The sequence below is a fragment of the Castor canadensis genome, chromosome 8, assembly GCF_047511655.1.
Source record: "Castor canadensis chromosome 8, mCasCan1.hap1v2, whole genome shotgun sequence".
Taxonomy (NCBI): domain Eukaryota; kingdom Metazoa; phylum Chordata; class Mammalia; order Rodentia; family Castoridae; genus Castor; species Castor canadensis.
The window spans coordinates 86340040-86355112 of NC_133393.1; the positions used below are offsets into that span (position 1 = coordinate 86340040).

Consider the following 15073-nt stretch of genomic DNA (forward strand, 5'->3'; position numbering starts at 1 on the left):
TGGGATTGTGGTTTGAGCTCAGGTCTTTCTACTTGCAAAGCAGGTACTCTACCACTTGAGCCACACCTCCATCTGTTTTGCTCTGGTGATTTTGGATATGGGGTCTCGAGAACCATTTGCCCAGGCTGGCCTCAAACCACGATCTCCCCATGTCAACTTCCCAAGTAGTTAGGATTATAGGAGTGAGCCACCAGCACCTGCAAGAAACAAAATTTTTAAATGATTGCTAGTCATTCTCACAGGGGAAAAAAAAATGCCATCACAATGTGCTGTCTCATATTGTCAGCAAAAGTCTGATTGTGTCATTGTAGAACTTAATTTCCTTGCTAAAAGTGTCATGTGATATTCTCCTTTTCATAGTAAAGATTGTAAACTGCAAAAAGTTTACTTATTCTCTGTATATTTTAATAAATATTTTACAAGCTTTGTTAAAGAATTTGTTGTCTGGTGGACACAGTGTCTTCATCTTTAGGTAATTTGGCAAAAGAAGAGAGGTAATACCAAACTGTAGGCCTGGCAGCTCCTATCTCAGTTGTACTTTTGTTTTGCCTTTTAGGTATTCCAAATGCTGCTAGAGTTCTTGGAGCAAACTATTGCCAAGGTTTGGGAAATGCTTTCTTAGCAAAGTATGGCTGCCCCACAATAGTTGTATTTTCTCTGCAGTCTGGTGCTTTTGGATTAATATGCCAACCAAATTTGTTTAGTTGCAAGTCTGTTTATTAACAGCATGCTACAATTATCAAACTTGTGTTCTTTGGCACTTCTCTACGAAGAATTTTGCTCCTTGACGAAATGACCCTGCCTTATTTGTATGCCTTATACTGCAGTCTCTGTATTAACTACTTTGTGCTAACATCACTACATATTGAGCTAAATTGAATTGGTCTGTATATATATGTGTATAATCTTATTTCTGATTAAGAGTGGAATGTTTATTAACATGATAGTCATAGTCCCATTTAAAAAGAACAGTTGGGGCCAGTCATGGTGGTACATGCCTATAATCCCAGCTATTCGGGAGGTAGAGATAGGAGGATTGAGGTCCAAGCCAACTGGGCAAAAAGTTAACAAGAATTGACTGGGGCAAAAGTGACAGACCCTATCTGGAAAACAAACTAAAGCAAAAAGGGCTGGGGGCACGGCCCAAGTGATAGAGTGCTTACCTAGCAAGTGGGAGACCCTGAGTTCAAATCCAGTTCCACCAACAAAAGAAGGAAAAGGAAAAATCACATGCTTCATATGGTGATGAATGACTGCAATACCAGCACTTGGGAGATTAAAGCAGGAGAATTATAAGTTGGAGGCCAGTCTGGGCTACATAGCAAGACCCAGTCTCAAAAACACAAGAGCTACAGAAGCAGCTATGGAAAAAGGACCATCAACCGTCTTGCACCCCTTTAAAGATTAAAAGGGACCAAAGTCATTTAGGGGGAAATGAGGCTTAGGAGACAGGGAAATTAAAATTAATAAATATTAAAAGAGCCAGATCCAGACATTAGAACCAGGAAGTAGAAACTGAGCAGTTAGCTCCCTTCCACTACTCCCTTTTAAATGTTAAGATACAAGAACAGGGGCTACCTTCATCTGCCTTCCCCTTTGAGTTGTTAAGAAGCTACAGGGCTCCTCAGATTAGTAGAAAAAAATGCCACAGGAAGTCCTAAAACTCCCTTATTATTCCTGTGTGTTGAGTAGGCTTAGAGCATATCTCCATGTTTTAAAATAATAAACAGCATTCATCTTAGTCACCCAGAAACTAATGCCTACTGATTAGATACTGAAAGAAAGCATGGTCACATGTATTCCCCAGCTCAGAAAGTATAAAGAGCACAGATAAGAACTACCATTTTTGAGTCTTGCCTCCCATTTCCTGTGTAAAAAGCAGGAACTGTTTCTCCAACTTTTTCCATTTCTCCCTGCTTTATCCTGTTCTAAAATAAATCCTTGCTAAAACTTAACACACATACACATAACTGGAGATGTAGCTTAGTGGTAGAACACTTACCTAGCATTTGCAAGGCCCTGGGTTCCATCCCTAACACAACAAGTGAAATAAGAATGAACTCCACATCTAAAGAAAATAAATTGGTGGCTCATGCCTATAATTCTTACTATTTCTTGAGAGGTAAAGATCAGGAGGACTGTGGTTTAAAGCCAGCCTGGACAAAAAAAGTTTGTGAGATCCCATCTCAACCAATAAAGAAGCTGGCTGTAGTGGTACATGCCTGTCATTCCAGGTACAGGGGAAGCTCAGGCATAAATGTGAGACCCTATACAGAAAAATACGTAAAGCAAAAAAGGATTGGGGTGTGACTCACGTGGTGGAGAACCTGCCTAGCAAGCACAAGGCTCTAGACTCAAACCCTAGTCTTCCCCAGCCCCTCAAAAAAAGAGTTGAAATATTTCACCACTGAAACCAATAAGGAAATAAAACTTATAGGGAAGAGAATTTGTATCCAGAGGTTGAATATTAGGGTTACCTGCTATTTCCTTAGATATCAGAGGTTGTGGGCTCTGTTACAAGGTTATGGAAAAGCTTTACCTACAAACCACTTAAATTTGCACTTGAGAAAGTTCTAATTGCCCATTTAATTGTTTTTAATGTAGAAAGCCTACCAGAGACTTGTGATATAGCTCAATATAAGAGCTCTTACTCAGCATGTGCAAGGCCCTGGGTTTGATTCCCATCACCCCCCCACACACACACCAAAAAAAAAGCCTACCAGAAACTTTTAATTCTATCCTTCCAGATTACTATTAAATGTTTTATGAGAAATCAGCTTTGACTGTTCTGTGTCCTAAGGACTAAAATGTGAACTTGGTGCAACTGTAATCAGCTGTGGAAATATATAAATCCTAATCATGGATAGCTTTTCCTATACCCTAGTAGGGATATTGCTTGGTTAAAATTTATTAGAAGCAAGGCTGTCAAATTTTATAGACCAAAATATAAAAAATGTGAGTGCATATGTAGAAATGTGTAATTTCCACTAGGACTTGCTTTAGAACAATTAAAAAATGTTTTACAGCTTGCTACTGCCATCTACTGGTTCTCACCTCCTGGGCTTACAGCAACTGATCTATTAGAATATGTAGACAAAAGGACATTGGATATATTTATTTTATTGGAAATCCTGAAAATACTCTTTGTTGACAGTAAGACATCAGAATTTTCATGTGGTCTTTGAAGTGTTACTTTGAAGTAAGCTTTTATTGAACAGATTTACCAGTTTCACTATTAATAATGTGCTATTTCTGTGTTTGAGTTTCTGATTGAATTTTTTTTCCCTTTGTCATCTTTTCCTAGTTTAATGGATCGAGAAGTAGCATTGCTTGCTGAAATGGACAAAGTGAAAGCTGAAGCCAGTAAGATGACTGATCTTTCATTAAAATTATTGTCTACATAAATAGGTCTCTGTCTCTCAGCACTCATAATAGAAGCTCAATATGAGCCAGGAAAATTCCACCTCTTCCCAGCTACTTGGGAGGCAGAGTCAAGAGGATCTGAGACCAACCTGGGCAAAGATAGGAACCCCTATCTCAAAACCAGGAAAAACAAAAGGACTTGGGAGCATGGCTAAAGTGATAGAGCTCTTGCATAGCCAGGGTAAGGCTCTGGGTTTAATCCCCAGTTCCAAAAAAAAAAGGAGTGGGGGAAGCTCAATATGAATGCCACAGTAAGAGTTTACACATTTAATTAGTCAACGTTGAACAGCTGCACTGCACTCACATAGGAATTCTTCTGGAATAAATAACTTTGCAAGAGTCTATTTTAAAAATACTACCAAGCTTTACTATATAGGATTGCATCATGGTACCTGCCACCTAGGCATCAACCTTAGGAACGTAAAGTATACTTTAGGTGCCTGGATTTCGTTTTATTTGATCTTTCCCTCTAGTCAATAAAGAATTCTACTAGGATTTTTTTTTTCCTATTAAAAAAAAAAAAACTTTAGCATAAATCAGAGAGGATTTTACTAGGCTGTCTACAATTGAGTGTATGTGTTCCTGTCATTATCTGTCTTGAAACTTTAATTCCTCAGTTTGTAGAATAGCCTTTACTCAGTGTGTAATTCACTCATTAGTGAATTGAGAGTTCAGGATATCATCACTAGGACTCCCTGAAAGGAAGAAAAAGAACCTAACTTGGGTAATTTGTGGGGTCTTTTACAGAAGAACCAGATAGTCTGGGTTTTTTGGTCATTTCTGTTAAGATATACAGCTACATGAAAAGAAAAATTACCATCTGCAACTTGGACGGTGGCATTGATTTGGGACTTTTCAGTGGCAGGTTTTACCTTCATGCATTCAATGCAAGATTTATAATTAGGAAGATTGTTTTCTTTTAACCTACCGTCAAACTGGTAAGAATAGAAATATAGGCTAGGTTGAGGTAATGGCTTAGAATTAAATCATTTGTGCCTGTGAACACCTTGGAAATACTGAGCTGAGTTCAGTTTTGGTTCATTTTAAAGTAAATGTTGAGAATGTAGGTAGACATACAATCTGCTATTTCTCAGAAGTGGCATTGCATATACATCGAACAGAATATCATCTACTCTCTAAATTTGAGTTACAGTCTTTTCTTGAACCAACATATTCTTTTTGAAGGTAAAGGTTTAGATAAACTAAAACTAGTTAGAAAACATAGTCTTTACTTTTGAGAAAAAAGTACTTTTTTAAATACATGTTTTATAGAAAATTTCAAATAGAGGAGACTAATACAGTGAGCCCCCATCATTGAGCTTCAACCATTTAAAACTTATGGTCAATCTTATCCAATTCAGAGCTACATGATTTTACCCATATTCTCATTAGTTTTATGTCTTTTATCTCCTTTCTCACTGAAAATGCTGGTCCTTAATGACACGATGTAATAACTTCTTTACCAATACTATCAAGAAGGTGCTTTTTCTTTATACATTATTGTTTCATTAAATGCTTTATATATTCATAGCACTTCACAGTTCAGAGTTTTCACACATACTCATATATGATCTTCACATCAACCCTTTGAGGTAGGTAGGTTTCCTAATTTTTTTGTTTCACAAAAAATGTGACTAGTCCAGTGTGATATAATTAGGTCCTCTGTTATCTGACATGTGTAGAAATCTTTACTCAACACGTTTTCTCTGTCTTGAGATCTTTAGTTTTGTCATAAAACCCTAGAATGCTGGAGCTGAGAGGAATTGAAGTTGATACCAGTGGGAAGTAGGTTTTATGTGGGCAGATAGAACAATAAAACATTTCTAGCTATTGGGCCTTGGTGTTAAGAAGTTTTAGTATGGCTGGGTGCCAGAAGCGCACGTCTGTAATCCTAGCTACTCAGGAGGCAAAGATCAGGAGGATCAAAGCCGGCCAGGGCAAATAGTTCACAAGACCCTATTTCAAAAAAACCCTTCACAAAAAAAAAAAAAAAATAGGGCTAGTTTAGTGGCTCAAGGTGAAGGCCCTGAGTTCAAGCCCCAGTACCACCGAAAAAAAAAGAAGCAGCTTTAGTATGTGTCTTCCTAATCCATTGGGAAAGTTGTGCCTTAGTTGATTAGCTTAACATGGGTGTGGGCAACCCATGCGTGTATGTACACATAGCATGTATGTGGCAGTTGGGCTAAGTAAACTTGCAGCTCTATAATACCTGATAGGGCTCTTTAAAAATTCTGTGTTTTCTCCTAACACAAGTTTGGCTAATTTCTCAGTAATATATAGGATCCTGTATTTTCAGTTAGAGATTGAGTTTGACTACATGCAATAGAGTGGCCTAAATAAATGTGAGTTTACTTTTCTCTCATAAGTGAAAAAGTCCAGGACTGGCAAGGCATCCAAGATGACATTAGTGACTCAGGTTCCTCTATCCTTCTACTTAGCCATCCTTAGAGCATGCTTCTGATCAAAAGGTAACTCAAGGCTTAAATTGAGAGGAGCAAAATGTTATAAACTAACTAAGTAAGACTCCTTTAAAGAGCTTTCCTATACATCCCCACCCATGAGTTCTACTGTCTCAGTAGTACATGACCAACTCATCTGTAGCAAAGCCAGGAAATACAGGTTTTTAACTAAGACTGTTGGTACTCAACAACATTCTTTTTTTTGTTTGTTTACAATAAGGTCTCACTATGTAGCCCAGGCTGAACTGGAACTTGTTATATAATAACCTAGGCTGGCCTCAAACTCATGATCCTTAGCCTCCCAAATGCTCATGAAGCCTCATCCACACAAGTGCTGGGATTACAGGTATACTCCACTACATCCAGCTTACCATTGGGCTTTTGATAAGAAGAAAAAGAGAATGGATATTCAATAGACTAACAGTCTGTCCTCTCCGTCAGCGACCCTATGTTTCTCTTGTTTTCTAAAATTAATATCCCCCTTCTTCAATGATAGCACCTCCACAGTATCAGCTAATTAATATATTCAGCTGAAAGGCCAGGTCTTCTGAGTAATTTCAGATCTTCATCACGTCTGGATATGGCATATTATATCCTGGGGTCCCATAAACTAAAAGAAAAGTTAAATGCCCCTCCTCTGTTATTTCATAGATTAAAAAAAGAGGATAATTACAGTAAATCCTCACTTAGAAAAGCAATGATGGAAATCTTGCTGGGCAGGAGTAGCAGAGTTTCTAACCTAGTGGTAAAGTTCCTTGGGTAGTTTATCTGACAGATTCTAGTTCTGCTTCCTGGGAGGATTTCTTTTGCCCATTGATCATGGGAGATTTAAAAAAATTATTATTGTTGTCTGTTATTTGTCATAACCATGTATGAGTTGTCTGTTGGGGAGCATGTCCAAGAAGGTGCTTTTTGAAAGAGTGTAACAACCTGAATATCCATCATTAGAGAACGATGGTACATTAATGTGTTATATCCACCTAGTATATCACTGAATAAGGTGATCCAGGGAATGAATTTCAAGATAAATAAGTAAAAATACTTAAGGTAAAGCTGGGTACTGGTGACTCACATCTGTACTAGCTCCTTAGGAGACTGAGATTGGGAGGATCAGGTGGCAGATCAGCCCAGGTGGAAAGTTCATGAGACCCCATCTCAACCAATATCTGGACACAGTGGCATGCACCTGTCATCCCAAGCTACTCAGGAAGCTGAGATGAAGACAATTGCAGTTCCTGGTCAGCCTGAGTAGAAAAGTTTGCAGGACACCATCACAACAGAAAAAAACTGGATGTGGTGGCACACACCTGCCATTCCAGTTACAGAAGGAAGCTTAATATAGGAAGATTGTAGTCCAGGCCAACCTGGGCATGAAGCTAAACTCTTATTGCCAGAATAATCAGAGCAAAAAGAACTGGAGGCAAGGCTCAAGTGGTAGAGCACCTGCCTATCAAGTGCAAGACCCAAGACCCTGAGTTCAAACTCCAGTACCACCAAAAAAAAAAAAAAAGTAAAACGTAAAAGGATTGTTTCCATTTGAGAGGAGGGGAGATGTGTATTATATATACAAGTACACACACACACACACACACACACACACACACATATTTAAACAGGATGTGTGGAGATACGTTATTGTTACAGTAACTAAATATTGTCATGTATACACACACAGTATATAGACTGTCTTGCTCCCTGTGTGTATATATATATATATATATATATACACACACGCAGTATTTGAATGTATAAGAAATTGTTAAGTGTTTCCCTCTGAGAAAGGAACCACAAAATCAGAAGTAGGAGGGAGGCTTACTTTTCATTTTATACCCATTTATTCTGGATGGATTTTTTTACCATGTGTATGTATTTTTTTTCTTAATTTATATGCTGGTTTTTTTTTTTTTGGCAGCACTGGGGTTTGAACTCAGGGCCTCATGCTTGCTAGGCAGGTGCTCTTACCACTTGAGCCACTCCACCAGCACTTTATATGCTTCTTGATAAATTTTTTTTGACTGGAAAGAGGAAAAGAGAAATGACAAGTAATTTTGTGATTCATAAAAAGTGTTTACCTTATAAGTGCCTTCAGAGTCCACAGAGGTGGGAAATGGACCTTTAGTAATTTCATTTTTGGATGGGTGGGCAGCTAAGCCCTTGGCTGTCCAAATACAAACTGTGAGGCTTATACTTCTAGTTCTTCTTTTAACTATTTAGCAGCAATGTAATACTCCCATTTCCTTTACAGTGGAAATTTTACTCAGCCGGCAAAAGAAAGCAGAACTTCTAAAGAAGATGACTGATGTGGCTGTCCGAATGTCAGAGGAGCAATTGGTTGAACTCAGAGCTGATATCAAGGTAAAACTCCTTTCTCCTTTCTGCCTTTCTTCTTTCCCACAGAGGCTAACGTAGCAAATCTCCATAATTCATGACCAATTCATGCTCTTCTCTTTCCAAACCTAGCCTTCTTCCAGGTTCCCTTTCTCTATAAATGATACTGTCATCTATCCAGTTGTACAAACAAGAAATCTTAGGAAATGTCTTCATTTCCTCATTAAATCTATCATCAGACCCTGACCATTTGACCTTCTACTAAATCTGAGATCTGTCCTTTTCATATCCATCACCACTATCAGGATTGGGTTACCATCATCCACTGCTTGAACTTCTGTAAGAGACTCTTACCTGATTCTCTCCATCCACTTTGCCACTGCCCCACTTCTTGTCTATTCCTCACACTAGAGTAACCTACTTCAAACTTCCCTGCACTTTCAAAGTAAATACTATAATCCTTCACAGGGCCCTCATTTCACACCAGACCCCCTTTGTCCTCTGTACTCTAGCTGGTCCTTTCCACAGATACTTCCTGATCCTCTTGTTAGAGGGCCAGTGCACACAATTTCATATGTCCAAAGCACTCCTTCACTCCCTCTGAGCACCCTTGACCTACCCATCTTTTTTTTTTTTTTGAAGGTACTGGGACTTGAACTCAGGGTCTCACACTTGCCAGGCAGGTGCTCTACCACTGAAGCCACTCCACCAGCCCTTGACCTACCCATCTTTTCCAGCTACCTTACTATCATACTTTTCTGTGCTGTACTTAGAACAGGTCTTCAGTAAACAATAGTTGGTCAATTCTGGTTTTGTGTTACTGTGATTGGAACTTAGGGCTTCACACTTGCTGGGAAGGCACTGTAGCACTTGAGCCATACCTCCAGTCCTGGTCAATTCTGGTTTTATAGAGAAAAATCAACAATTTGAGATGTTGCTTATATTGCAATCTATTTATATAAGATTACTGGGGTTCAACAGTCATACCTTTTTTTTGATTATTTTTTTGAGACAACTTTGCTGTATAGCCCAGGCTGCAATTCAGCTTCATCAGCCTCCCAACTGTTGGGATTACAAGTATGCAATACCACATCTAGTTCAATACCTTTTAAATTTTTACATAAACAACAGTGTTTCTAAGACTTAAGCATGTGAATCTGAGAGGTTGGGATATTTGTGGGTAGTTGCAGACAATGTGTTCTAAGTAATTGTTTATAAACAGTGAGCCGTGTGAACAAGGGGAGTTAGCTTTTTCTACCTCTGAGCCCCTAGCCTATACTCTTTCTGAACACATGCACTTATTGCCATATTTGGGAGGAACACTTGCTGCGGAGGCTTATAATAACAGCCTTTATAAAATATAAACATTAAGTGGAAGATTGTCTAGGACATATCAGGGATCCTTGTCATCATTCTGACCCAGTGTTCCACACAAATCTATAGAGTACTATTGTTTTCTCACTCCTTTCTCTTAGAGCATACTGGGGTGAAATAGTCAAACAATGCAAATTTTAAATTACTAGATCTCATTTAACTAAAACTATGTTACAAGATTTTATAGAATATCTTCCTTACATTGATGCAGTCAGTCTCATTCAGCTATCTGGGAGAAACCGGAAACCCCTTTGGAATTAGATGAGAATTCTGGCTCTCATAGGCTTCATCTGTTCCCCTTCCCACGTGGCTGAAAGGCTGCTAGAAATATTTCTGCAGGCTTACTAAGGATCTCTCCACGTTTTAAATGTACTGAATTGAGTGCTGTGCAATTTAAATGTCTTATTTCCAGATTATTTCTGTCATTCCTGTTATATCTTTGGCTCAACAAACCCTAGAATCTTTTTTTTCAGAGTTAATCTCAGACTGATATTACATGTCTGAAGGTTCTGTTATAAGAGGTTCATGTGCTTTCCTAAACTATACTGTAATCAGAAACTTTAGAACTTCAGGGCCCAAAGGTAATTTTTCTCTCTTCTTTCCCTATCAGTGTTTCTGGATGCATTTCAAAGATTGTGATGCATTTGATGTGGGAGGAGACCACCCGCAGTTAAGAGAACTGCTATTCCAAATTGTAGGCCCTTTTCTTTTTCGTCTCCTTTCCACCTGAAAAAAAAAAAATGTATTTCAGGTTACCTCAGACATTGTTTATTGAATATATCCCCAAAAACTTTATTCCTGGCATTTTTCTAGTCCCACAATTTCTATAGTGTAGTTAGTTTTTGACCCAAGGGGTTGATTACTTCTCAACTCAGTCTGCTGAAAAGGATTATATAACTTGTGGCATAAACTCTTCTTGTTCACAAAGTTGACTCTTCACATGAATGATTTTCCATCTCAAGAAACTGTTCCTATTTCAAAGACTATGAAATCCTACTTTCTAAAGAGATGAAATGGGTTTCCTAAGGAGGCTCATACTGAAGAACACTAAACCATCCATCTAAATGGGATCATTATCATGGCTTATGAACGTTTTTGCTGCCTCTGCTTCTGTGTAAAATGGAATCATGTGGAGACTAGCCAATAATGGAAAGATGGTCTCCACTATAAATTTGTTTTCTTTATTCCTTCCTTACAGTTTCTCTGGATTATACCTACTAGACTTTGACCGTCTTATAACATTTCACAAAACTCCCAAACTTACCTTTGGGCACTGAGAAAAAAAAGTCAATTTGTTTAATCTCCCAGCATTGGTAATATGTTGGCCATTTAGTAAACTTGGAAGTGGCAAAAAAGGAGAAAATTGAAAGTAATTTTTTTCACTTACATATAGTATGCTGTAGGTTTCATGTATAATGTTTATCTAATCTGTGCTTTTCTTACCCTTTCTCTAGCACTTTGTTAGTGAACGGAAATATGATGAGGATCTAGGACGGGTAGCCCGATTCACCTGTGATGTAGAGACTCTGAAGAAGAGCATTGATTCATTTGGACAAGGTGAGATGGTGAGAGATTCTGGGTGTTATAAGTGGTGAGGAGACCGTCTCCTACTAATAAGAGAATGATGTGCTGGCTAGCTTCTTCACTAAATCTTCCTTAGTGCCTCTTGTCTGCTTGGTTTTATGAAAAGTAACTGTGGGATACTTATCAAATCAAAAGATGAGTATTTACCAGCTCCCTAAGCATGAGATAGTCTGTTTTCATTTTTTTCTGCTGAGTGGTGAGGTATATGATACATAATGTAAAGAACATGGGGCTCTGGTGTCAGGCCAAACTTAAATCCTTGCCTCAACACTGATCTCTTGGAACCTACCTCTTTTCATTCCTCCTCAAATGGAGATAATAATACCTGCCTTGCCTGGCATATAATAAGTCCTCAAATAATGGCATTAAAGGTAGAAGAGGCCCCTGAGTAAGAGTTTGTAGTGACATACCTGTCAGACCCTGAATTCAGCTCCTCTGTTCTTTCTGAGTATAAAATGAGATGTTGGGCCTTAGGAACATGCTTAGTGATAGAGTGCTTGCCCAGCATGTGCGAGGATCTGAATTTGATTCTTAATACTACACACAAAAAAGTGAAATGTTGGCCATAAAGCAGTGATTATTAACTCATCATTGGCCCAGGCTTAAAGCCAAGAAAAAAATCTGGGGAGTGGTTTTAAACCATTAAAATCTGACAGCATTTGAATTGAAAATATTTTTCAATTAGGTTGGATTTTGAATTTGGAGTTATTTTTGCAGAAAGAAATTTGGCAAGATACATGTTTGTTGTAAAGACTAGTTCTATTCATATTTAACTGATCTTGATTATTTTTACCTTGCATCATTCAAATCTTTTTAAAAGAATGTAGCAAAGATTTTATTTGTTTACCTTTTTTCTTTCTTTGCAAAGTCTGTACTTTAGAATGTTCCTTGCATGGGAAACTAAACATATGGCCCATACTATTGTTCCCAGGCTTAGTCAGCTGCTGGAGCCATAGCCAGGAGTTAAGGTAGTAGGAAATGCCAAGAAGTCATTAGTTGATGGAGGAGGGGGTGGGGCGGATAACTTAATTTTAAACTATTCTATCTCTAAGAATTCTTTTGCATTTTTACCAAGCAATGGGGATTTGGAAACAGTAGAGAAGGAGGACAGAAGGGAGGTTTTCCTTCTGGTTATCCATTTTATAGGTTTTTCTTTATGATTATTCAGATAGTTCTTAAATTGCTCATTGTGAAATGGAGAAATAGGGGAAACATCCATTGTGCACTTCCATCATGACCACATAGTCCTTATATTTCTGTTTCAGTGTCCCATCCAAAGAACAGCTATTCAACCAGATCCCGGTGTAGCTCAATTATATCTGCATCTTTGAGTGGCCAAAGTGACTCCTCTGCTGCTCCCTCTTCCTCCTGTGCCTCTTCTCCCAGCCTTATAGGTGCTAATAAGAGAAACTCTGCTCCAGGAGAGACTCCTGCAACCACAACAAACTCTAACAGCCGGCCTTACCAGCTTCATCGGGAGGTAACCTGGCTTTCACATTGAGCATGTGAGGGAGGAAGGCAGCTAGTTTTTGGTGTTTAAGTGCTTGCTAGCTCAATATATTGCTTTCCTCTCTATTTGCATCACCTGTTTTGCATCCCTCCAGTCCCAGTTAGTTCCTGAGAAAGCATTTGACACAATATTCCAAACCACCAGTCAGTTTAGACTTCCTGCTGCCAAGAACTGCTGACTTTCTTATGTTGGCAGTGATCTTTGATGTTGTAAGTAGTATTTGCCTGGTAATTAGTCACACTGGGAGTGGTGCACCCATTGCGAGGTAGACAAGCACTGCGAGTGGCAGGTTTGACAGCATGTATTTGAAAGCAGCAACTCCCTAGAAGCACAATGTGAATATATTGGGAGGAGAAAGTGAACCTGGTCGGGGTGGAGAGCAAATCCATGGTGCAAGAGTAATCCATAGGTTCTTTTCCTTGGTTTGAAGGGGAAACACAGAGCAATCCAAGGTATATCTTCAGAACTGATTGAACATTGGCAGTAGAAGACAAAAAAAGAAAGAAAAGAAAAAGAAATCTCATAAGCCATAAGCTTTCTGGATTGTAATGTGAAAGGTTTGCTAAATGTCACAGCAGCATGTTTTAACCTATACTTCATGATACATAGCAAAGCAGACCACAGTGGTGCTTATTTTATTTACCAAGTGTTTATTATCCTTACAACTGGCTTATGATTTGCAAAGATCAGACACGTGATAAGATACATACTTAGTTGAGAGCTTGTAACAACCCAAAGAATTTTTTTTCTTCTATTGTAACTTTCTTCCTTTGTGTATCTAAAGAGAAGTAAACTTCTCTTCAGTGGAGAAGAGCCTAGGAGTGAAAAGCAAGGAAAGATTAATAGAAGATGTATTAATTGTGATACAGTGGTTAGATGGGTTGGTTGACAGAATTCTGAGTTCCGAACATGAGATACCATGACTATGCTTTCAGAATATGCCTATAAACTAAACTGGAACAAATAGGAAACATAATGCCAGAGAACCTTGAACACTGTATTCTTTATCCTTAGATATTGCCGGGGAACAGACGAGGAGGACAAGGCTATCGGCCACAAGGCCAAAAGTCCAATAACCCCATGAACCAAGGACGACAAGACAGTGTGGGTCGTTGCAAAAATGGCTCATGGTATTCATCTGGTTCCCGGTATCAAAGTACTCCATCCCAGACACCAGGAAATAGTAGTGATTGGAGCCACGCTCCCTCTACAGGGACCAATGGAGCTGGAGCCAGCATGGAACCTAGCCTACCCAAGCCCTCACTCAAAAAGGGGCTTCCCCAGCGCAAACCCAGGACCTCTCAGCCTGAAGCTGTGAACTCTTGAGAGAAATTCCAGTTGACTTCTCTCTTCTATCCCACACAATTCAACCTGACAACTGGACTTTAGGAAACATATACTTAGAGTTAATAACAAAAAGAAGTTTATGCATATCACTTTTTTGTGCCATTCTAAATATTTTTGGTTTCTTCTCTCCTTATTTCCTCTTTATCATTTTTGGAAGGGAAACTGTTTTTTTTCCTTGACATTTGTCAATAATACGGACTGATTCTGATTGGTCGTTTTTACCAGAAATCAGGGGCAGCTATTGCCAGGCTTCCCAAGGGTTATCAGCATTCTTCCCAGTGCATCTGGTCTTCCAACTGCCCAAAGAGGCCTTACTCAGCAAGCCCCCACTGTCAAAGCTGTCTTAAAGGAAGTTGGTCAGAGCTAGTCTTGTTACCTTTTCAGTCTAAGCAGAAACTTGCCAGGTCCCCAAACTGTCAAATGACAGTTTGACCAGAAGCAGCAATGAGGGGATTTTATACTGTACTGGATTAGCCAGAAAAGGAGAATAAATGTTAATTGATAAAAAGGAGAAACCATTAGGAAAAATTTGAGAATCTGCCTCTATCTCAGAATATGCCTGAGATTTGACCTTTAAATCAGGGTTTCATTCCCCTGCTTGGCATCATAGCTTTCCCTGCAGCTTCTTCAAAATGCCCAAAGCCTTGTTTCTTGTTACCTTAGGCTATACTTTAGGGCTGCAAAGTAGTCTAAGGAAGTGTTTGGGAAAGTCACATTTAATTAAAGTTTTTAAAAAGTTAATAAAGTATTGCATTGTTTCAATGTTTGGAGATTTTTGTTGTTGTTCTCCTTTCTCCTGTTCTGATCTTGAACCAAATTTATAGCAATATAATTAATGTTAATCTGAGGTGTAACCCACCAAAAAATTGCTGCAGTAATTCTTTATAGATAATAAAGGCAACTGCGTAAATGTTCCCACATTTGTTTCACAGCACAAGTGACTTCATTATCTGTTTCTCTTTGGGCCTCATGGGGTCACTCAGACAGCTTGTTCTGTGCTTAAATGCGGGTGTCTGATTCCCAAGTCATTTGTCTGCTGCTGCTTTGC

The 15073-nt window shown here is 38.8% G+C and overlaps 1 protein-coding gene across 3 annotated transcripts in view; it reads left to right on the forward strand.

Annotated features, from left to right (window-relative positions):
* Spats2 (spermatogenesis associated serine rich 2) overlaps positions 1–14787 on the forward strand; it is a 51234-nt gene extending 36447 nt beyond the window's left edge. For all 3 annotated transcript variants that reach the window (XM_020169442.2, XM_074083318.1, XM_020169443.2), the window contains 5 exons: positions 3305–3363; positions 8128–8237; positions 11039–11141; positions 12434–12648; positions 13693–14787. In XM_020169442.2, coding sequence (XP_020025031.2) covers positions 3305–3363; positions 8128–8237; positions 11039–11141; positions 12434–12648; positions 13693–14004 — 799 coding nt within the window. In that variant the 3' untranslated portion in view covers positions 14005–14787. The remainder of the gene's footprint in view (positions 1–3304; positions 3364–8127; positions 8238–11038; positions 11142–12433; positions 12649–13692) is intronic.
* Positions 14788–15073: the final 286 nt, after the last annotated feature.